Source organism: Esox lucius, chromosome 12 (assembly GCF_011004845.1).
Source record: "Esox lucius isolate fEsoLuc1 chromosome 12, fEsoLuc1.pri, whole genome shotgun sequence".
NCBI classification, from domain to species: Eukaryota; Metazoa; Chordata; class Actinopteri; order Esociformes; family Esocidae; genus Esox; species Esox lucius.
Window position 1 is genome coordinate 15859153 of NC_047580.1, and position 22593 is coordinate 15881745.

The window sequence follows — 22593 nt, forward strand, 5'->3', positions numbered from 1 at the left end:
TGTTCTCATACCATTTATGTCTTCATTTTTAGATCCACTTCAAATAAGGTCTGTGTTTCATGTAGCCTTTTTGATAACTTTTTACATTTTAATAACTGTAAATATTAAATAAGTAAATACGTTGTTTTGTAAATAGGTCAATAAGCAGAACATAGCCATTGTTTAATTCTCTGTATGGTTAGTATAATTAATTTTTGTGGTGGATTTACAAGTGGTGGCCCGTGTTATGGAAGAATCATGAATCATGATCATCTGCAGTGAACCATAACAACAGCATGTGCTTTCAGATTATATTCCTATGTTTTTTTTTAATCCGCTGACCCATTTATAAAAAGTGATTACATCTTCCTCAGCTACTAGACCTCAGGTTTGTGTGGCTCCTTGCTTTTCCACAAAGACTGGTGACACCAAGCCCTAACATTTATCTCCCTCTCTATCACATTGGGCACATTACAAGGAAAAAAACATGCATGCCTATAATAATGAGAGAGTTCAAACAAAACATGCACCATGACACCCATTTCAACTAGGCTTCCGATTTATTGTAAAGAATGGTTAGTGCATCAACATTGTTAACTACTGTTTTGGCCATCTGTATATATATGAATAAACTATACAGACAGACTATTTGCCCAAAATATAGGCCTATCTGTGTAAGGTGAGTATAAATGAATGCTTGCAGGACCCAGAGGTTTTGCAAGGTGAGCCATCAAACTCAACAAGATCCACCCTTTAGTTGCTGGTCATCACCTGAAATTTTAAAAAAGAGACAAAATTACTTGCCAACATCAAATAGTTTAGGAATTACTTTGTATATTTGTCTTGACAAGAAGTCTCTCCACATTTAAATTTTCACACAAGCATAGCACTGGCATTCCCAAATTATTTCTTTATGCATTTACAACTAGCTTGTTTTGGACGCCAGTTAAAATGCCCCATACATTATTTCAATCTGAGATATATGATTTATGTATATTGTAACAATAAACTGGCGACTGTGTAGCTAGAAAATAAAATGTGTATTGTGAGATGGGATGGGATGGGATGTTGGGTGTGCCCTTACATTGTTGATCCAGGAAATGTAGGCACTGACACGGGTAAAGACGGATGGCTTCTTGGGGTAGTTGCAGCCCATGCTGGAACCAAAGCTCACCACACCGTGAACGTCCCAGGAGCCATCAGAGTTCTGGCAGTTCAGAGGTCCACCAGAATCTCCCTGCAGGGAATCAGATTAAGACAAGTAGCAAATATCAAGGAGGCCATTTTGGATCATCTATCATTAAATTAGGGGGACCCCAGAGTATTTAAATAAAAAATGACTATAACTGCATCAGACAATCCAAAACATAATAAGGTGTTGTTCTGAAATTTACATTTCATTGCTTTATCTTTATTTAACATTTCAGGATAGTGAAATACCAAACATGTCCAAGCTGGTGTGACTCACATTGCAGCTAGCCAGATTTCCATCCCCACCAGCGCAGACCATGCTGCTGGTCACAAGGCTACCCCACCAGTCGGGCTTGGAGCAGTTAGCATGGCTGACCACGGGCAGGAGGGCCTGCTGCAGGACATCAGCAAGGGGGCCTCCAGCTGAGAAGATAAACAAAGACCGTTTTTACAATAGAACAGTTTAGATGAACTATACTTGTTGGAGGATTTGCATCTGAATTAATTAAAAATATAGTCTAAACAGGTGAAAATTTGCAATGTCAACCGTCTCCTTCCGAGGTAGCATGGGACACTTTCCCCACAGATACTCCCCATGGTTACTAAGGTCTGAACATGAATGCGTCAATTTTTGACACATGAGTGGTGACGTCAGAGGTCAAAGGATGTTTAAGGTTGTGGAGAAATAGCAAAGATTGAGCTCAACCTTCAGTTCATGAAAATAAATATATAATGAACTAAATGAGGTAGGTAGCCCTGTTGCCCCAAATCAACAGATAATATTTTGACATGTGAAGGCACTTGGTGCTCATGTCTTTAAATTATCACAGCAATTAGTTAGCTCAAATTGTTCTCATTGCAAGTGTAAATCCAAAAACGTATTTACATATTATGTAAAAGTTATTTCAATTAAATGGATGTCACTACATTTGTTGTAGCCTGAGTGCCCAAAGTAAAATGTCTGAGTGCCTTTCTTGATTCTCATTAACTGTAAATAGTACATTGCAGGACATGTGGGTTGTAAATATTATGTTGAAATATATGTTGACTAATTATTAATCATTTACAAATAATATCTAGTATGTTAAAATAAATTGTAAGTAATGAAAATTGCTAGGTAAAACAAGTCGATCATGATTAAGGGTTATCAGGACTTACTCCATAGGCGTCCCCAGCCAGTGACATAGCAGGGAGAATTGTGAGGCAGGACAATGTTGGAATCTGGTAAACAGGCAGCCATAATGGAGTCAGAGAAGGTGACAGGACTCTGAAGCTTGATCAGGGCAATGTCGTTACTGCAGAAAATGATAAATCACAGGTCATTACACAGTCAATACAGTGGACGAAATATTAAAGGACAATATTTTTGTATTTAGGGAACAGAAATGCTCATATCAAAGCCAATTCAAATATCAATTATTGAGTAACCCATTTCACTTCATGTGCATAATTCTGGAGGTTCAGGGCAAGCATAAAACATTGGAACAAAGGTTCCAAAACAACTAAATAAGTAATTTATTCAAGCTGCAAAGCTAGAGATTATGTTTTTAAAAACACAGTTATGTTTCTACAACATCTACAGACCTGTACCATGATACTGAAAGCTTTTCAGCTTGTAAACAGCTTTTTTGTTTGCCCTGGAACTCCAAAAAGATGTGCAGGAATATAAGATAAGTTACTGAAAACATTTTTGATATTTCAAAAATACTCTTCACACTTCTATAACATGGCATTCATAAAAATGTTCATGCAGAAAATAGGGAAAGCCCAACCGAATTCTGTAGGAATCCCAGCTCTCATGGACGATGATCTTGGCAGGAGTAAGAGCAATGGAGCCCGGTTCATTGTTGTTATTCAGGTTGTGTTTGCCCAGGTAAACCCTGTAGGTGTTGCGGCTGCTACAAGGCCACAAGAGAATGCCCACAGAAAATGTCTGGTCATTAAGCTGATGATACAAGGGCATTTTGTTTTAGGCAAGATCAACAAGGTACGTTCCAGAACCTTTTAAACATTGTGCACATCTAATTAGTCCTTAGAAATCATTCACATACAAGCAGAACTTTGTATAAAACTATGTGCACATGCTTTTAAAGATATATTCCTTCTGTGTGGGGAAAGATTTGAGAACATATCTAAATGTTTGTTTTTATGTAAGCAAGGAGACTGTTCATGGTCAGAACGATAATTTATGTGTGTTAGCTTGTTAGCTTTGTGGTACACCAAATAGCAAAAATCTGAATTTTACATGCATGAAAACAAAGGTTAGAATAAATGTGGCTAACATTCAATTCAATAATTTTATTATAACTATTGCTGGAAAGATTGATTTAAATAATGTATACTCAACACATGTTCATACAGTAGTGAGTGCATAGCTGGTTGCCTATGGGTATTGAAACAACCAACCTGGCATTTCAAGTGCAATGCTCTTGCCAACTAAACAACACAGGGAAATTGCCAATAAATACACAACTTAACAAAATGTTCACTGTCGATACAGGAGCTCTGTTGGTGGTGATGGGATAACATATTTTATATTTGAGTGTTAGACATATTTGTTATACCTAATGCAGTGAGCAGCAGTCATGACCCACTGGCTGGAAATCAAAGTGGCGCCACAGGTATGGTAGAAGTTGCTACCAGATTTGTACTGGAGAGATGCCTATAGAGATTAAAAAGCAAAGAAAGAGATGATACATTAAAAATAAATATAATTGATTGAGATCCAGTACAGTGAGTTTGAAGACAAATCCTATTTTATTCCTTTAGGATCCTCTGTGCTTGTTAATTGTGAAGGAGTAATAAAATTTCATTAAACTGGTAGATACCTGCCAAGGCCAGCTTTTCTCACGGACATCCTCTCCTCCAACCACCCTGGTGACAATAGGGGGGAAGGTAGGTAGCCCACATCCATAGGCTGAGACAATGATAAAAACACATAATATATGTGTATATTGCATGTGGTTTATATGAAAATAATACAATTCTGCTAAAATACAATTCTTGTATATATATATATATATATATATATATATATATATAATACCTAATGTATTCCACCTAAAATGTAGTATTTCTCAGAGAAAATTAACAGGTAATACATAATGTATGTATAATGAATGTCCTAAGAAGTGTATTATACCTTATATGAAAATCAAGACACATTAGGAAAATACTGTCATAGGTACAGCAAAATGAAATATTGGGGAATTATAGCTTACCACCAGCAACAAACAAAGCCAAAATCACTAACTTCATTATGACTGTTTCAGTGAAGTTAGCATTCCCTGCTCCCTTATATAGCTGAAGAACATGCTAACATGTTAGATAACAACATTTCCAAAACCACACACAAAAAGGAAAATGTTAACCTTCAACTCGCAAATAAACATCTCAAAATAAATGTGTTATCTTTTCAAATGTGCTATCAATGATGTGAAATTTACAGGTGTTCCAGAATAACTCAGTTTACTTTAGTTGACTCCTGAGTTGAAATCCTGAACAGAAAGGCTCAGGGCCTGACAAGATTCCAAGAGCCCCTGCCACGCCAGAGGACCCTCCAAGAGATCCGGCCACGCCAGACGAGTCTCCCAGCGCCGAGCCTACCCAAACAGCAGCTGGTGCACTCTAAAGGGCGTGGTCCGATGCTAATAGTAATAATAAGAAATATGTCAAAGATTGAACCAGAGGTGTCTTTGCTACGGAAGTCTCACTATCATCTTCATATTAATGCATTGAACTTGTTGCCTGTGATGGGTGGGGCAGTGGTCCACACAGCAAATTACCATTTAAATTATGTGGTTGTCCACAGTTACTTCAACCAAGCATTTCTTGTAAACTTTTTATATATAGCTGTGGAATAGTATAGAAAAATACTTTGGACATGTTGCATAACACCTTAGGAATCAGTTGACATCCCAGTTAAGCGTCCCAAAATACAAGTTATCCTCTTAACAGTTTTATAACATTCTCAGGAATTAACCAGATTACCCTCATTCACTTTTAAAGGCATCACTGACAGCACATGGCCCTGGTGACCCATTCATTTTCAATGTAGCCTAGGCAGGGAGTGGAATTGAATTCAGGTGGCAGGGTCAGCGGTGCTTGTACATGTGGTGCCAGGCTCAAATGGGACAGAGAAAATATAAATATCTGAGATTAATCAAGCATAGTCTGGTAATAACGTGAATATATCATCAAATATGAAATACAATTTTATGACATTACTAACACAACAAAATGCTATTCTGTGTTCTATCGTGACTGTTTACTGTGACTGTATACTGTTTCACTTCATTGTATTTAGGCCATCATTTGTCGGTTTAACTACATTTTATGAGATATAATGCTTTGAGAAGATGTGAGAAAAGTTTGTCACTTCACATATGTAATCCTAACCTCTTTGTAAGTTAATATTACACTTCAAGGATAGTGGAAATGTTGGCAGAGGGCAATTTTATCAGTGAGGCTTGGGGCAACCAGATAGTTTCCCAGAAACTGTTACATTATTGTCATAATTGTGCTACGTCATACTTAACACGGGACTGTGATGTATAAAGTCATCCCGGGAATGAGCACACATTTTGAGGATAGAAACATGATTCAGTTTGTGGTCCTTGCTTCTTTGTTGGCTGTTGGTAAGGTTTGAATTATGTAATTTCCTTATAAGGAACACTGTAGTATAATCTATTTCTGTTGCATCTTTATTGAGACAGCATGTATAAAGTGGCATTGATATTGAAAACATTTACAAATGTTTATTTATTGGTGACAAAATGTAGTTGCCCGTGTGTCTTAACAGTGTATTAGCGGTTTAGCTAACAGCAGTATACAGAGGCTATACATGACAGTTTTGATTGTGTTTGCGTCCTGCAGTTTACGGCTGTGGCCAGCCCACCTTCCCCCCCGTGGTGGCACGAGTGGTGGGAGGAGAGGACGTCAGGCCCCACAGCTGGCCCTGGCAGGTAGCTCGGCTATCTGAAATATTATTCTTATATCGTTGAGATTGAAGCCTCACCTGAATAAATAGGTAACGTGTATTTTCCTTGTGTTTCAGATCTCTCTTCAGTATGACAGAAATGGTGAGTGGAGACACACTTGTGGTGGAACTCTCATCTCCAGCGAGTGGGTCCTCACTGCTGCTCACTGCATTAGGTAAAGGAGAGGACAGTAAAAACAATGTTTAAGAGAAGGGGAAATGAGGCATAGTCACGTTGTGTAGGTGACAACAGGCCTCAATTCTGATATTCAGACCTAAATAATAATGTATTGCTTAAGTTAATTCTTGTTAAAACCTTTTCAACAAATATGATGTCAGATAATCAAAGTTTGACAGATGTTAGGGTGAATTGGGTATTCAGTGTTAGTCTCTCTTACAATTTCCTGTATATGTATCCCATTGTCTTCATGAGCAGTAGCAAGACATACAGAGTGTACCTGGGAAAGCACAGCCTGGCTCAGAATGAGGAGGTTTCTCTGGCTGTTGGCGTTGCCAAGATCATTGTCCACGAAAAATGGAGCTCTTTCTTTATCCGGTAGGACAAATGTTAACTTAGTTTTACAGTGGAATATGCTGTAGCTTAATCAGATACATGGAAGGGTGACTAATAAAACACTGCAATTTTTTTTTAGTACCGACAAAAACTGTTGCTAAAGATACATTTTCACTAGTTGGATTTGCAACTCAAGCATAACAACATAGCACTTGTTTATCATGACATATGCCATGCCATGTGTCTCTTCTGCAGTAATGACATTGCTCTGATCAAGCTGGAGACTCCTGTCACCTTCACTGACTCCATCATGGCTGCCTGTCTTCCTGGGGCTGGTTTTATCCTGCCTCACAATGAGTCCTGCTATGTCACAGGCTGGGGGCGCACTGTCAGTAAGTGACTGCACTTTTTGGACCATCCTCTCAATAGTAACTATTTATAAAATGGTAATACTTGTTTATAGGTTTATAAAGTGATAATAATTACTTCACGTGTTATAATTATTTTAAATCCATTATGAAACCTTAATTATCTGTTTGATTGCATTTGTAGAAACATTCAGAATGACTTTCAGTCATGTTCATGGTTTTTCGCACTGATTCCCGGCGGCTACGATAACTATGGCATAACAAACACTTGTTTTGGAAGCAAATTTGAGTATTCATTCTTTGTCATTGCATGGCCTGCCCATAAAACTAAGTTACTAAGTTAAGTAGATTTTTGAGTTCTAGGTGGATGTGCATCATCTCTGTATAAACATTAAGGGTCAAAACCTCACCATGCATACTACTTTATTTTTAATGTTCGTACTATGCCAATGGCAGAACTTATTTAAAATTATCACTATGTTGTTTGCCAAAACCAAACATATCAACTTTGTAGCTGACATGGCATTTGGATACCTTTCAGATTTAGAATTATGTATAGATAAAGCATGACTTGAGAAACACACAGATGTGGAACTAATACATCAATTGTTAAGTTTATAATGATAGGTCTACTTCAATTGGAATGAAAGGCTTCATTAAGGTATTTATGTAAAATTTGTGAATTATGTAACATTTCATATATTTTAGTAATCTAAATAAATATAGCTAGCTAAAAGACTACAATTTGGACTGAACTATCTGGCCCAATCTATCTGAGACTTCATTTGAAAATACACAATATGATTTCAAATATCATAACAAGAGGATGTGGTCACATTAACCATTGTCCATTGTTCAGTTGGTGTGCACAGCTTGATTTCATTAGACTTTTCTTTGTGCTAATGCATGAAATTTAATTTGATAGGTTGACTAAAACATTTTAAGCATTTTTTCCATGGATTGTGTCTAAAATGCAAGTGTTTCTATTAAAATATATTTAATTATACTTAATTTTGTGGAAATTAATATTTTCAACATTAACTTAAAACATCAGATGTCTTCTGGTCATGAATACTGTTTTTATGCTAGTAGTACAATAAAAATCTTACATATGTCTCCTTCAAATAAAAGTTTAATTAGTGACAATAATAGTACAAGTACTCATAAAAGCTACTTGGTAGATAGATAACTTGTAGTTACTTCTGCCTGTCTAGAAAAGTACCTAAAATGTCAAGAGTTTGTTTGCTAATCCAAAAAAGCTCACAAAAAATATTTTAAATGAAACTCTTTCATCTATTAAGCTAACCTAGGTCTACCAAATCTATCCATTTAAAAGTGATACATGTTGACAGTACATTAGTTACATGAGAGAAGTGATCCAATACTTCTGTTTCCCTTGTTTAGTGAATGCATTGGGAGTGTGAAGACTAAAACATAATTAAACATAATTAAATAATTATGTTTAAGGATACCTCTTTCACTGTTTCACCAACCTAACATTATGGTTATTATCTTTTACTTCAGTTTAATTTTCATTCAAAGTGATGTGTGTTGATCAAATCTGGTAAGGGTTAGTTTCTTAGGAAAGGTCTGATTGAATAATGTCCGGTATGTACATTTTGCCAGGACATCCTGGTATTGAATGTGTTTTGACACATCGTGGCAACATTTGTGTTCTTAGGGCAGAGCAAAGCTGTTATTTAACTATGTTATTTAACAAAAGAGATATAATAGATGAACAGTTAATAACTGGGAGGAAAATATTGTCCCAACATTTAGCAAGCATTTCATTTTACCAATGCAATAAATAATTGTTATTCAGGATTTATAATGGATTTATAACTAATTTAATAACACTTAATAAAGTAATCCCTTTCATAAAGCTTTTAAAAATGTTTCTGTGTTATAAAGTGTTACCAACTCATCATGCTAATTCAAATGTAACTTCTGGTAGTTGATGAAGATAGACACTGACTTATTGAAATTCATCAAGTCATGAGTCAAGTTTAAATCCCCATTTCTTAATTGTGGTGAATATTCAAATTATATCTACTTAAATGACTGACTAATGAGAAGACCTTTAGCTGAGGTAACAAGCTTTCCTTTCCAGCCGGAGGTGCCCTCCCTGACATTCTGCAGCAAGCCCTCCTGCCCGTTGTTGACCATGCTACCTGCTCCCAGAAAGACTGGTGGGGTTCCCAGGTGAAGGACACCATGGTGTGTGCTGGAGGAGATGGTATTGTGTCTGGATGCAATGTAAGTTCCACAGCTCACATTTGCAACAGTTGGGCAACAAAAATGTTGACAGTGCCCATAATACTATGTGATTCTTCGAAGACACGAAAATAGCACATCATTTCAAAAGTGATTAAGCCATCCAATCTGAAGAAAGGGCTACAAATGTCCCCAGGGTTCATGTTTCAGACCCTTGAGTCACCAGCAAAATATATGGCTACATATTTAGGTATAAGATTATTTTCATTGCAATCATTTAGGTGACTTCAAAATGAGTTGCAAAATGAGTATAAAACTAATCAGAATTGGATCATCCATAAGCAAACTGGTTGTTATAGTCAATGACACATTTTCAAAATGTTGCTTAACCGACATGTGTTCTGATCCATAAAAGCATTATGATTGTATTTGTGTTCTTGAAAACTAATTCTCAGATCCAGATTCCTTGTGGAGAAGAAATTAACTGCCATGGACATGGTGTGACATTTGGCCAGAGCAAGGGGTTTGGGTAGCCAGGTGTGTGGAAGAAATAGTATTTAACTTGTTTGAATTCTTGGTTTTGACACAGGGTGACTCTGGTGGCCCACTGAACTGCCAGAACGCCGATGGTGCATGGGAGGTCCATGGAATTGTGAGCTTCGGCTCTGGTTTGAGCTGCAACTTCCCCAAGAAGCCTACTGTTTTCACCCAAGTCAGCTCTTACATAGACTGGATAAACACTGTAAGTGCATCCAGCTACCATGTCCACATTACAACCCTGACTAGAAATCTTTGTACACAACAATTAGTCCACATTACATGTTTTTGCCCACAATCATTTAACAGTAAAAGATGCCTTGGTACAAATGTGATATTTGCGGCAAAAAAAAAATACAGCACAAATAAATCCTGAGGAAGGTCTATCTAATGTTTTTTCCTGATATTCTCCACAGGCCATGATGAACAACTAATGCAACCAGGCTACTTTTTGGGAGTCCACTGGCATCATGCGGAGGTTTTGCATGTAAATAAAGCATAAATAAAGGTTGCATGGTTGCTTGATTATCTTTCTTCATTTTCTTTATTTTTGTGTTATCATATATGGAAAATACAAAATTTGATGACCAATACTGTCCCTGTATACATGTGACAACAATATCCCAAGTATTGTACAAATCTGGTTGCATGGTGAGATTAGAAGGATGCCACTACTCAAGAAAGCCCACACTGAATTCCATTTGAATTATGACAAACGCAAAAAATTCTGCAACTATGTAGCAACATGTTGTCTGACAAAACCAAAAGGAAAACATTCCCACCTATTTGCCAATTTTTACATTTGGCACCACCCAACAAAGCATATCACCCAAAAAACACCATCCCTAGCATGAAGCATGGTGATGGGAGCATCATTACAGTGGCTTGGGAATTCAGTCTGTGAAATATCTAGGTTGGTTTATTGGCTGAGAATAATTACGCCTAGGGTGTGTGGATGCTTGTCCAATAGGATGGAAGATGACTGGTACATTGGGCCGGTTGTGATACGATGGAGACAGAAAGTGTTGAAAATGATGTTCATGAGGTCCCCAACATTTTCTAGACAACAGATTTGGTCCACATGAACACATTAGCTAGTTGCTACAAGACGATCACAATGAAGACTGATGCTAGATGGGCAAAGGGCTACAATTTAAATATAAATCCAATATCGGGGCTCTCCGGGTCTCAGCCTACTACTGAGAGTGTGAACAGGAAGAAACCATTTTAAATGTTGTTTTGCATAATGCTGCATAAAACTCCCTATGGAATGTACTTGTACTATTACCCACGTTTTGAAGGAATTAACAACCCTGTTTCGAACAAAGTTGGGATGCTGTGTAAAGTGCAAATACAAACAGAATACAATGATGTGCAAATAATTTATTTAATGGAAAACAGTACAAAGACAACATATCAAATGTTGAACCAGAGAAATGTTATTGCATCACCTCTTCTTTGAACAATACTCTGTAAGCATTTGGGAACTGAGCAGACCAATTCCTGTAGTTTTGAAAGTGAAATGTATTCCCATTCTTGCTTGATATAGGATTTCAGCCGCTCAACAATTCAGGGTCTCCTTTGTCGTATTTCTCGTTTCATAATGCGCCAATGGGTGACAGGTCTGGACTGCAGGCAGGCCAGTTTAGCACTCTGACTCTTTTACTACGGAGCCATGCTGTTGTAATACGTACAGAATGTGGTTTGGCATTGTCTTGCTGAAATAAGCAAGGCCTTCAATGAAAAAGACTTAGTCTGGATGGCAGCATATGTTGCTCCAAAACCTGTATATATTGTTCAGCATTAATGGTGCTTTCACAGATGTGCAAGTCACGCATACCATGACCACTAATGCCCCCCCCCCATACCATCACGGATGCTGGCTTTTGAATTGTGCACTGATAAGAAGCCAGATTATCCCTCTCATTAATTCTGGAGGATGTAGCCTCCATGACTCCGAAAAATAATTTCACATTTTGATTTGTCAGAACACAAGGGCAGTTTTCCACTTTTCCTCAAGTAAATCTTTAATTAGCTTGGGCTCAGAGAAGGCAGTGGCGGTCCTGGATCTTGTTTATACATGGTTTCTTCTTTGCATGGTACAGTTTAAACTTGCATTTGCGGATGCAGCAACATACTGTGTTCACAGAAAATGGTTTTTGGAAGTGTTCCTGAGCCCATGCAGTGATGTCCACTTCAGAATCCTGTCTGTTTTTAATGCAGTGCTGCCAGAGGGCCTGAATATCATGACCATCCAGTGTTGGTTTTTGGCCTTGTCCCTTCAATACATAGATTTCTCTGGATTCTTGGAATCTTTTAATCAATCAATCAATCAAATGTATTTATAAAGCCCTTTTTACATCAGCAGATGTCACAAAGTGCTTTTACAAAACACCTGGCCTTAAACTCCAAGGAGCAAACAACAGTAGTGTTGAATTTCAGGCTAGGAAAAACTAACAGGGCCGAAATTTAGGAAGAAACCTATAGAGGACTCAGAGGGGTGACCAGTCCTCTTCTGGCTGTGCCAGGTGGACATATTAAGATTACAATTGTAATAATTAATAAATGCATGTGGGCTGAGTCTAGAGTCTATTTAAACGTAGTCCAGGTCGGAAGCATGACCAGATGGACAAGGAAGGGACAACACGGGGGATGGGTCAGCACAGTGGCAGCTGAAATTGTCAGGCATCGTCTCGATCTGCAACACAACCAGGAGGACTCTGGACAGGGACAGCAACAGGTCCCCCAAGCTAGGTACTCCACAGATGTGGGCCAGGACCTCATGCCCTCCTAAGTTCAAAATGGGAGGAGACTGAGAAAATTCAAAAAATGCATTCCTCATATCAACAAGGATTTATAGTGGAGGAGGAGAACTTAGTGAAGAAGAACTGACCCTACTCCCCCAGCACAATAATATAGCAGCGTAAGACCTTGGGACTGAGACTGGGGGGTCTGGCGACACTGTGGCCCTATCTGGGGGAGGCCCCGGACAGGGCCCAACAGGCAGAAAATCAATCCACCCACATTGCCAAGTATCAACCAAAGGACACCCACCATGATATTATGTCCCATACATGATGAGATCCCCAAACTCTTTGGAATTCTACATTGAGAAATTGTATTCTTAAATTGTTGCACTATTTGCCGGTGCAGTCTTTCACAGAATGGTGAACCCCTCCCCATCTTTATTCTGACAGACCCATCCTCTCTGGAATTATCTTTTTATATCATGTTACTGACTGTTGCCAATTGACCTAATTAGTTTTTCCACCAGGTAGTTTTTGAGCATTACACAACTTAACCAGTGTTTTGTTATCTCTGAACCAACGTTTTTTAAATGTGTTGCTGGCATCAAAATAGGCATACATTTTTCAAGAAACAATTAAATATCTCAGTTTCAACATTTGATATGCAGTCTTTGTACTATTGTCTATTGAACATAGGGTTTAAATTATTTTCACATCATTGCATTGTTTCTATTTACATTTTACAAAGCGTCCCAACTTTTTTGCAAACTGACATTCGTATTTCTCGTTTCATAATGTGACAAAGGTTATCAATGGGTGACAGGTCTGGACTGCAGGCAGGCCAGTTTAGCACTGACTCTTTTACTACAGAGCCATGCTGTTGTAAAACGTACAGAATGAGGTTTGGCATTGTCTTGCTGAAATAAGCAAGGCCTTCAATGAAAAAGTCATAGTCTAGATGGCAGCATATGTTGCTCATTTTTTGACATTTGACCAAATCACAAACATTAATTATATATAGCCCAAAAATACATACACCTACAGTTTTTTGACAGCCAACTACCAGAGCTGCAAATATTGTCTAGCCACAGCACTCTGCACTGTGGGATATTAAAGCACACACAGTGGAGCAGACAAACTCAGCTGAATAAAGGAGGAAATTCCTGCTCTGTTATTAAAGGGCAAAAATTATAATGCTGTTTTCTTGTATATTACAATGTCCATGACAGCATGTAGCCTCAAGGACATTGCCTTTTGACAGCATGTAGTCTCCTGAAGTCAATTCAAACCATGCTACAAACACATTCCCTTTACTGTTTAATAAATAACTTTCTGTTGTCGTACAACTTTGCCTATAGGCTTGTCTGCAGAAGTCAGCAGTAAATACTCTATTAAACAATACTGTGGTCTATCAACAATGACAAACACAGTTTTATGGAACATTTTGAAAGTCAAATAGTTCAACAAGTAGTTTACACAGAGAATGACCTTAAGACCACTGAAGATTACATTCTCATGCTTCGTTTCCTCAATCAGCATTTTGTCTTCCTAAAACAGCACAAAAAGATCTTTGACTTGGCTAAACAGCACCTACATTATCTCAACAAAATCCATCATAGCAATTGGTATGGTTAATGATTTCCCAGACACACGTTTGTTTGGTTTCTAAAAACCATTATGAAGTCCCAGGAACATGTTACAATAAAATTATTTGATCAGAATATATATTTTATTTTATTTCTCAGGATATTGAAATTCTGAACTTCTCTTGAAGTCAACATATGTATTAGACAGACCTCATCTTATACAATCATTTTACAATACAATGGAAATGTTTTTTTAGGCATACACATCCATCATTCAGTTCATGGTACAAATTATGTTAGGTAATAGGATATGACAAAAGTTATAAATGCTATTTTTAAGTGCCATAATCTGTTAATGAATCTGTTAATGGAAGAACTTTGAGCATGGTTTTCTATTATAAAACAGTGTGTTTTGAATATTTTCCACTTATTTTTGGTGGTGACATTACTGATGGATATGCAAAAACAAAGGAAGATATTTAACATTTGTCAATTCACAAAAGTATTTGAAATGTATTTTGAAGTTCAACAAAGAACCTAATAGATTATTTGAACATATGCAAAAAAGTACAATATCAATGATTTTGTAACATTTCTCTCAATATTATTATATAAATAATCTGTAAGTGCCTTAATCAGATCCACAATCAATTCCAGATACTTTTGGACAATCTGGATGCACAAAAACATGATACTACCAGTCTATGGACCTGACTGGGAGTTATGCCACAAATGATAGGTTGAAAGGTTGGCATTTGGAAATGAGCTAAACTAAAGCATAAACCACTGACACACCATATGACCATAGACTGCTTACAGGTTAAAGTATAAGAATAAAACATGGTGGTAAGAAGCCACAGAATGTCCCACACAGGCAGAGGTGCATAGAGCCCTGTATAGGAATGACAACTACAAATTATTTCAACAGTACAGTATAAACAAACTTTCTTCAGAGCAGTCAAAATGCATCTAAAACTAAACATGCAAACTAGTCATTCAGGAATTAAATGTTTCTTCAAAAGTCCTGTGTTCTGTAAGCACATGACATTTAAGTAACTGTTCACTTATGTGAAGAAGGCCAATGTGTACAGTTAGGGTACTGCATAGTTGCTGAACAGCTTAACCCATGAGCCATCAAATCAGAAGAAAATTATTAGTACAAAAAGAACATTCCGGAATTCCAAATACTGCACGGATCCTGTTATTTCCATAGTCCCATAAGCATGAAACAACAATACTAGAGAGATACAGTAAAAGGCACCACGGTCTTATTGCTCTAGTTAACAAAAATGGGATGAAACACCCGATAACAGAAGTTCATTTTCTTAATATTCAGTGCCACCAGTCAAAGAGCCAGTGTTGCATAGTTCAACAATGACGAGTAAGAGAGCAGTGGGTCCCCTTAACACAGCTGCTCAGAGAAAGGTCCTTGTGTTGTACTTGAGCCAAGGAAACATGCACGTCTACACTACTGCCAGGGCCCAACCCCACTTCACTATGGCTACAGGGCAAAGGCTTTTAGCAATCCATGAGTCAGTCTCAGTCTGTCTTTATTTCTAGACAAGCAACACCGGAAACAATCTGCATCACAGAGTATGGTGGCCTTTAATTCAGTCAACGGATATAACACCTCTCCCATAATGCAAGGAGCACATTAGTAATAAAACTGATACCTCCACACACCATGGCTGACATGAGAAATAATCTCAGGAACAGCATAGAAATGATAATTGACCTGAAATACCCATTAGTCATAAAGTAATAGCAGGCCATCTAAGACATTAAAGCAGGGCACTTTTCCTAAACAGACTAACCCTTAGAACAAGCTTCAATGTCCCTACACGCTTTACTGTCCCTGGAATCACGTTCAAGTCGTCCCTAACCACCGTCAATATTAGTGTTAACCCAAAGTTTCAGTCAAATCCCACAGCAACACATACAGAAGTTCACTGCTCACTGATCTTCAGGTCAGCCAGTCATTTAGCCACAGATACACGACAAGGGCATCTTCATCATCCACCACAGCACTGCCAGGCCTCACAGCTGGGGCACCTTGTCCTCATACATTGGTGGCGGAGTGAGAGGCTCAATACTGATCCCTTCCGGCGGCAGGGAGTTTTCTGTGCTGTTCATATGGTGCTTCTCCGATTTAATCCTCCGGATCTTAAGCGGAAGGAGCTTGAGGCCCGTGCGCGCAGCCCAGCGGTTAGGTGGAACAGCTGCAGCAGCAGCAGAGGAAGCGGGGTTGGTTGAATCAGGAGCTGTGAAGTCACATCCTTCCATGTCTATTTGCACCCCGTCCACCAGGTCATCATATGAGGGCAGCTGGGAGGCGCTGTGACGCAGGTTGCTCTGGCGTATGGGGTACTGACCGCTGCCTACCGCCTCCTCGTAGCTGGGCACGTTGTACCTCTGGGCCTGCTCCTCAGCCCTGTCGACACACACACACACACACACACAAATTACTGCGTTTACAGAATGTATGTTTATTTTTACCAGTGAAGCATGTTAAGAATGCATTCTTATTGTCTTCAACAGTATAGAGTTAAATACAGGTTTTACATGGCTTTACAGCAAAAGGTGCCCAAATGTAAAAGGGTTACGTTTTACACCTCGGGCAATGAACTGAAAAGTTTCAAAATTAGGACTGCAGTTAATTCAAGGAAGCACTAAAACATGGGTATGCAAAGTTAACAGCAAAGGACCATATAATGTTGGTAACCTGTTGTAAAAAGCAATTGGTTGATAAACTTTGACATTATTATTTTAGTTTGGCATTCATTTTCGCATTATAAATTCACAATTTTCCTTTATTTAACTGCTGTCGGCTCCTAGATTTTTAACATCATGTTGCACAACCAGGGGTGTTTATTGGATGTTGTCATCAAGGCTTCTCGATGATCATTACAAAACATAGAATCTTGGAATTTTCACATTTATTATTGATTGCGGAGATTAAGAAACTTACAACCTTTGAACCTAATAGGGTGTGTTGTTGCAGGCTTTGACTCCAGCCATGTACAGATGACTCAACACATGCCCACAAAATTTAACTAGTGGTTTGATCAGCAGAATGACTTTGCTTGGTCAAGATCAAATGCCTGCATCCACACACCCTAGATGGTTGAAGCTGAAGTTTCTTCATCATTGATGATTATATCTGGGCATTGGAACGGATCTCCCGATTCGATTTCCATTAACACGTCACCAATTCAGTTTGGATTCGATTTTGATTTAATTTGGATGTAGTGATAATCACAATAAAAATATTAGTCAAAAAAGAGAGATTATCTGAATATGAAGGCTATGAATGGCACAGGGAATCCTCCGGCTTGCATAACATGGTAGATTACTAAAGATGAATGTTAAACATTGACAGCTAGGCCTATTACATAGAATTGCTTTTTATTTAACAAATATAAATGGCTTCTGGTTTTTTTACAAAATATTAATAATAGAAAATACCTCATTCATAAATGACCATGAAATAATGACAAATTAGCCAAGGTTCTGACTCAGTGCAAGTTGTAACAACTAGGAATAAAAATCATTTGTGATAGATGTTACAGAACCCAGCTTCCAACCGTTTGAAGGACCAAAACAGTTATTCAAATGAACAATAGAATTGAATCTGTCATTCAATCTTTTTAACAAAACCTCAGTGTATGTTCTCATATAAACAGGTCTGTATCATCACAACTAACGATCAATTAACTGTATTAATTAATGTACCCGGCATCCAATTATCAGTTATATACATACAGCTGTTGAAAAAAGAAAAGTCAGATTAATCAGACTTTTCTTGTATCCTAATAATGGGTATCAATCTTTATTGGCCAACCTCTAATCGGGAATCTACGACTTGAAAACGTATGCCAAATCAAACTTTAACAACCAACTGCTTTTTTTTTTTTAACAAAGAACTTTTACTGGAAGGATTTTACTGCACTTTACTTTATTGTACTGGGGGAGTTACCAAATAAGCATTAACATTAAGAAAATTGCTACATTCCTATAGACATTTACAAGGAAAATAGACAGGTAAAACAGCTGATGCCATATAATGCTGTGGATGAGGTTCAGAGTGAGAAATGTGTGTCCAACATATTCAGACCCCACATCACCATACTGAAAGCATTTCAGTTTCTGAAATGACTTATTTAGGTGTTGTGGGAGCACGTAGTGTTTTTATTCCTTCCAGAGCTTACTGCACACCGAGGATGGTAAATCCCTGGTTGTGGCAAGTTCTGCAAGTCAAACTGCGAAAAAGAGAAATGCTTAACCTTCCATAACATACTATGCACACTGGAAATAGAGATTTGCTCTGGACACTACACGCGCTGATGCTCAGAGCTCTCTGTACACGGAAAGGTCCTAAACTAATGACCCGATTATCCAGCACTACACAGAACCGGTCTTTAATTCACTCATTAACTAATCAGCATCTGCAGTACTCACGTCTCGGCATCCTCCACACTAGCAGTTATGTTGCCCGCCCCCGGAGTCTGCCCTTCTAAGAGTGCCTGCCGCTCCCTCTGCTTGTTCCTCATCCCTAGGCACAGGGACAGCAACAGCATGGCCACCCCAGCCCCGGCCAGAACAAAGGCAACTGATGAAGCCTTCCCCCGGTTGTCCGGTTTTGAGTTCCCTCCTCCGGTGCCACTGCTGCTGTTCCCGGCCATGTCGGCGGGCACCACGCTCCACACGATCATGACAATGCCCAGGGCCACCAGCCCCACCCCCAGGGCACACAGGGCATATTGGGAGCCTGAGTTCCCAGGACTGTTGTTGTGGCTGTTGACAACAGTGGGGTTCGGGGACATCACGCTGGAGTACAATTCACCCAAAACGTAGGCCCTGCTAGTGTTCAGCTAGGACAGTTAATTGCTTCACACCTAGGGTCAAGACAGAGAAGACAGAGTTAGTGAGAACACAGACATAAAAAAAGAAAAGCATACAGTAAAAAAAGCCTTAGAATACAAAGTTAAATAAAACGGAAAATTGGAAAGGAGACTACACACATTTAAGTCTGATAGAGAACCATTGCACCCATAACATTATAGTAATATTTCAAAAATCTAAATAATCTGGGGGAAAAAACATTATACACCCCACAGTCAGAATGTAGAGTTAAAATGCTGGGTGTTAAATTAAAGCAAATATAACTGCCAGTAGCATTTGTCTCCTGAGAATTCTAGCACCTACTTGAAAGAGATCCACAATAACTCTAAAAACGTCCTTACACAGGTTTAAGGGCAGATGTTTTTATGGCAAGCATTAAGCACTCCCATAAACAGGAAAGTGTTGCACAATGCCTACTTGTTCAGAAGAATTATGATATGGACCGTCAATTTCACAGTGCATTACAAAGCATGAAAAGCAGTCGTTTTCCTAACTGTAACAAGGCTATACCACTACTAAAACCAAAACATTATCCAAGTGAGAAGCTACAATAGGTCTGAGGTGAAATAATGTAGTGCCATGCTACTTTCTTGATTTAACCCTTTATTTTAGGAACGGATAAAGCAAAACATTATATTATATTTTCAGATCATTAGGTGCCCAACATAACAATATATGGTGTTTGGGACACAGTCACTGGAGGTATTTTGCTTGTTTGTCTAAATCCTGTGAAACACAACCTAAAAACAACAGAACCCCCATTTTCTACACAATGGTTGTTTTATCAGTTGTTATGCTGATCAATGGAAAGCCTTTCACCTTTGTAAAAAACTGAACATGTAGCAAAACAATATGGATTATCCCCAAAATATTGTTACATAATCCTGGATTTAACAATATGAGTAGTAGTTGGGATAAACACCACACTTGAACGGACAAAGCTATGACTCCAAGAAATTACCATTGATAACTTAAGTTATCGGTTTCTGTCAACACGGGTAAAAATGCCCGTCCCAGCTTTTCTGAAACGTGTTACTGACATCAAATTCAGAGTGGACATACATTTTTCAAGAAACAATAACATTTCTCAGTTTAAACATGTTATATGCTGTCTTTGTACTATTTTCTATTTAATATAGGTTTTTAAATGATTTGCACATCATTGCATTGTATTTTACTTTACATTTTACACGGCGTTCCATTTTTTGGAAACGGGGTTGTAGATGTAGAAGATGAAGTAGGACACATTCTCATTAGAAATGCAGTCTCTCACTTTACCTGTCAACGGTTGTGAAATCACAATAAGACATGCTTCAGCTGGTAAAGCATACTCAACGTATTTTGTATGCAGACTGCAGCTCCAATGTCAAATAACATTTCCTCGGGCAAAAACTGCGGATTTCACCATCCGAAGAGACTTATTTGCTGAAATACTTGTTTTATGACGTCTACTCTGGTGTTTCAGCAAAAGTAAGGCATGAAGTTGTTTTAAGAGAGGTAAAATTAAATGAATAATAAATTAGAGCTGAAACAGTTAAGTTATTTTCGATCTAACAAAACCCCCTATTGCCGAATTCATTGTCCTAACGCGTTACATTTTACAACAGTAGCTAACTACTAGCTAGCCTACCTAGTTACTGTTGTTGCCCCCCCAATTAAAACCATAACGTTAAACCAATAATCTCGTTCAAAGGGAGACAACTGGGGTATGTACTGGTGATCGCACAATTGCGTGCTCCGAAAACCAATAAACTTAGTAAGCTAACTCATATTCTTGTCCAAAACTACTGTCTACGCTAAGCAGGACTATCCTCTACAGCGGAATCTAACTACTAAAATGAAAGGGCTGGGTTAGTAAAAATGATCACAATATGATGTAATAATGGGTGGTATTTTGACTCCCTTACCTTTGCATTGTTGACTGACAAAGATCGCTTGAAACGAGGTTTTCATAAATCTACCGATATATTCTCAACTATAGTTGTTTCTCGAACGCGATCCAGTCAATTAACGACCGTAGTTTGTAGACCGTGTGTCTTTAAATTCGCGAATCAGATGCCACATTTCAAACCAGGAACTTTCTCAGACAACTCTTTAACCCTTCCACTCATAGTATTGCTTGTTGTGAGAGATGGTCACGCACATATATTAAGCAATAAGTGTAGCGATGTTGGGGAATAATGAATTGCATGCAATTTAAGTAAACTTTCCATTACCTTGACATCAGCAACATTAAAGAAACACTCCCGGGTCACGAAAATGAGGAAATTGTCAAAATAAGAGACCAACGTATTACTTCAAAACTGACATAAATGGAGTTTATTAATTGTTTAAGAAAATGTACCTCTCAAAACATTGACAACAATTCAAATATGATCATATTTAAGAGTAATTTCAATAAAAAGTGGGTTTTAAAACACGTTCCAAGGGAAGAATTCTGACAATGCCAATGACTGAATATGGAATACATATTGCCTCATAGCTCATAAACTATTGAATATTCCACAGAGAAAGCAAATCTAGGAAATGTTCAGGACAGTGTGTAGAGTAAGACAAACCTGTCTAATCATGGGGAATGGTGTGCTACATCTAGCAACACTATTTCCACACCCTATTTTTCCATAATGTACCTCAATGGATATGAAATACATATTGACCCATACAAAAAAAACTATTCTATACGCAGCAGTGAATGTATTGTAGGAAATGTTCACGAGAGTCTATAGAGTGATTATATGCAAAGAAATCAAGGGGCACTGTGTATTTGCTATTTTTGCTGGCATTTTACTCCACCCATTCTTTTGGCAACAATGTAACTCAATGGATATGAAATACATATTGCCCTGTACTGAAAAAACTGTTCTATACGCCGCAGTGAATGTATTGTAGGAAATGTTCAGGAGAGAGGATAGAGTGATTATATGCAAAAAAATCAAGGGGCACTGTGTATTTGCAATTGTTGTAGGTTTAATATGCAAATCACACCTCTCATGGCCATCTGCCCCATGGCTATAAAAGAGGGTCTCACACTCTGCTCAGTCTCCCGACATACCTTTCTTCACAAGAAAAGCAGTCAGAGACCGGTCAGGGCATGAACCCTATGGGCGACGCTCCACTCATAGAACTGGAGTTACAAAAGTAACTATCGTTCTACTTCATGAAGCTTTGCCCTAAATTGCTTTAGGGCAAAGCAAGTGAGCCCAAGATGTACTCCCATCCTGTCACCAACCTCACCAACGAGACAAGTGTCCAACAGGACGGCTCAGGCACGGAATACAAACCGAGCCGCTTCCATCCCGCTCAACAACTGGCACATACGTTTGCCCACTGATAAACAGCCTTAAATGAATGCACACACGGCACCAACCCATCCAGTACCTCCTCAATCAGTAAAAACTGAATTGGAGTGTCCGAGGCCAGCCCAAAAAACACGACGAGACCCGGACTCAACGCACAAGCAGACGCTCACACACAATGCGAGCGTCCAACCAAAAAGCCACACAGGCAAACTGGAGCACCGGACGGCAGCCATGTCATGCAAGTAAAACCAGACAAAAGGCTAAGGCGTCCCCCAAGA

At 38.5% G+C, this 22593-nt stretch overlaps 3 protein-coding genes across 4 annotated transcripts; 1 reads left to right on the forward strand and 2 right to left on the reverse strand.

The window, feature by feature from the left end:
- Window positions 1-520: 520 nt before the first annotated feature.
- ela2 (elastase 2) lies at window positions 521-4471 on the reverse strand. The gene is made up of 8 exons (XM_010875602.3): window positions 4392-4471; window positions 3999-4087; window positions 3735-3832; window positions 2943-3068; window positions 2329-2465; window positions 1448-1593; window positions 1064-1216; window positions 521-750 (listed from the first exon to the last, which is right to left on the reverse strand). The coding sequence occupies exons 1-8, from the start codon at window positions 4426-4428 to the stop codon at window positions 733-735; spliced, it is 804 nt and encodes a 267-aa protein (XP_010873904.1). The 5' UTR covers window positions 4429-4471; the 3' UTR covers window positions 521-732.
- Window positions 4472-5728: 1257 nt separating this feature from the next.
- LOC105013810 (chymotrypsin-like elastase family member 2A) lies at window positions 5729-10307 on the forward strand. The gene is made up of 8 exons (XM_010875601.3): window positions 5729-5807; window positions 6046-6134; window positions 6227-6324; window positions 6585-6704; window positions 6918-7054; window positions 9141-9286; window positions 9834-9986; window positions 10198-10307. Exons 1-8 carry the CDS (start codon window positions 5741-5743, stop codon window positions 10213-10215), a joined length of 828 nt encoding a protein of 275 aa, XP_010873903.3. The 5' UTR covers window positions 5729-5740; the 3' UTR covers window positions 10216-10307.
- Window positions 10308-13715: 3408 nt separating this feature from the next.
- tmem51a (transmembrane protein 51a) lies at window positions 13716-21198 on the reverse strand. 2 transcript variants are annotated; one of them, XM_010875600.4, is made up of 3 exons: window positions 20295-20840; window positions 18573-19009; window positions 13716-16545 (listed from the first exon to the last, which is right to left on the reverse strand). In XM_010875600.4, the coding sequence occupies exons 2-3, from the start codon at window positions 18935-18937 to the stop codon at window positions 16152-16154; spliced, it is 759 nt and encodes a 252-aa protein (XP_010873902.2). In that variant the 5' UTR covers window positions 18938-19009; window positions 20295-20840; the 3' UTR covers window positions 13716-16151. The 2 variants fall into 2 exon arrangements, with proteins under 2 accessions (XP_010873902.2, XP_010873901.2); XM_010875599.3 differs by lacking the exon at window positions 20295-20840 and adding an exon at window positions 20924-21198 and having other exon boundaries at window positions 13717-16545.
- Window positions 21199-22593: the final 1395 nt, after the last annotated feature.

Coding starts and splice junctions, on each gene's coding strand:
- ela2 (XM_010875602.3), bottom strand. CDS start 4,428: ATGAAGTTAGTGATTTTGGCTTTGTTTGTTGCTGGTG. Junction 2,466..2,942: donor TGGGATTCCTACAGAATTCG/GTTGGGCTTTCC, acceptor CATTTTCTGCAG/TAACGACATTGCCCTGATCA. Junction 1,217..1,447: donor GAAATCTGGCTAGCTGCAAT/GTGAGTCACACC, acceptor GATTCCCTGCAG/GGAGATTCTGGTGGACCTCT.
- tmem51a (XM_010875600.4), bottom strand. CDS start 18,937: ATGTCCCCGAACCCCACTGTTGTCAACAGCCACAACAACAGTCCTGGG. Junction 16,546..18,572: donor AGTGTGGAGGATGCCGAGAC/GTGAGTACTGCA, acceptor GTGTGTCGACAG/GGCTGAGGAGCAGGCCCAGA.
- LOC105013810 (XM_010875601.3), top strand. CDS start 5,741: ATGAGCACACATTTTGAGGATAGAAACATGATTCAGTTTGTGGTCCTT. Junction 6,705..6,917: donor TGGAGCTCTTTCTTTATCCG/GTAGGACAAATG, acceptor TCTCTTCTGCAG/TAATGACATTGCTCTGATCA. Junction 9,287..9,833: donor GTATTGTGTCTGGATGCAAT/GTAAGTTCCACA, acceptor GTTTTGACACAG/GGTGACTCTGGTGGCCCACT.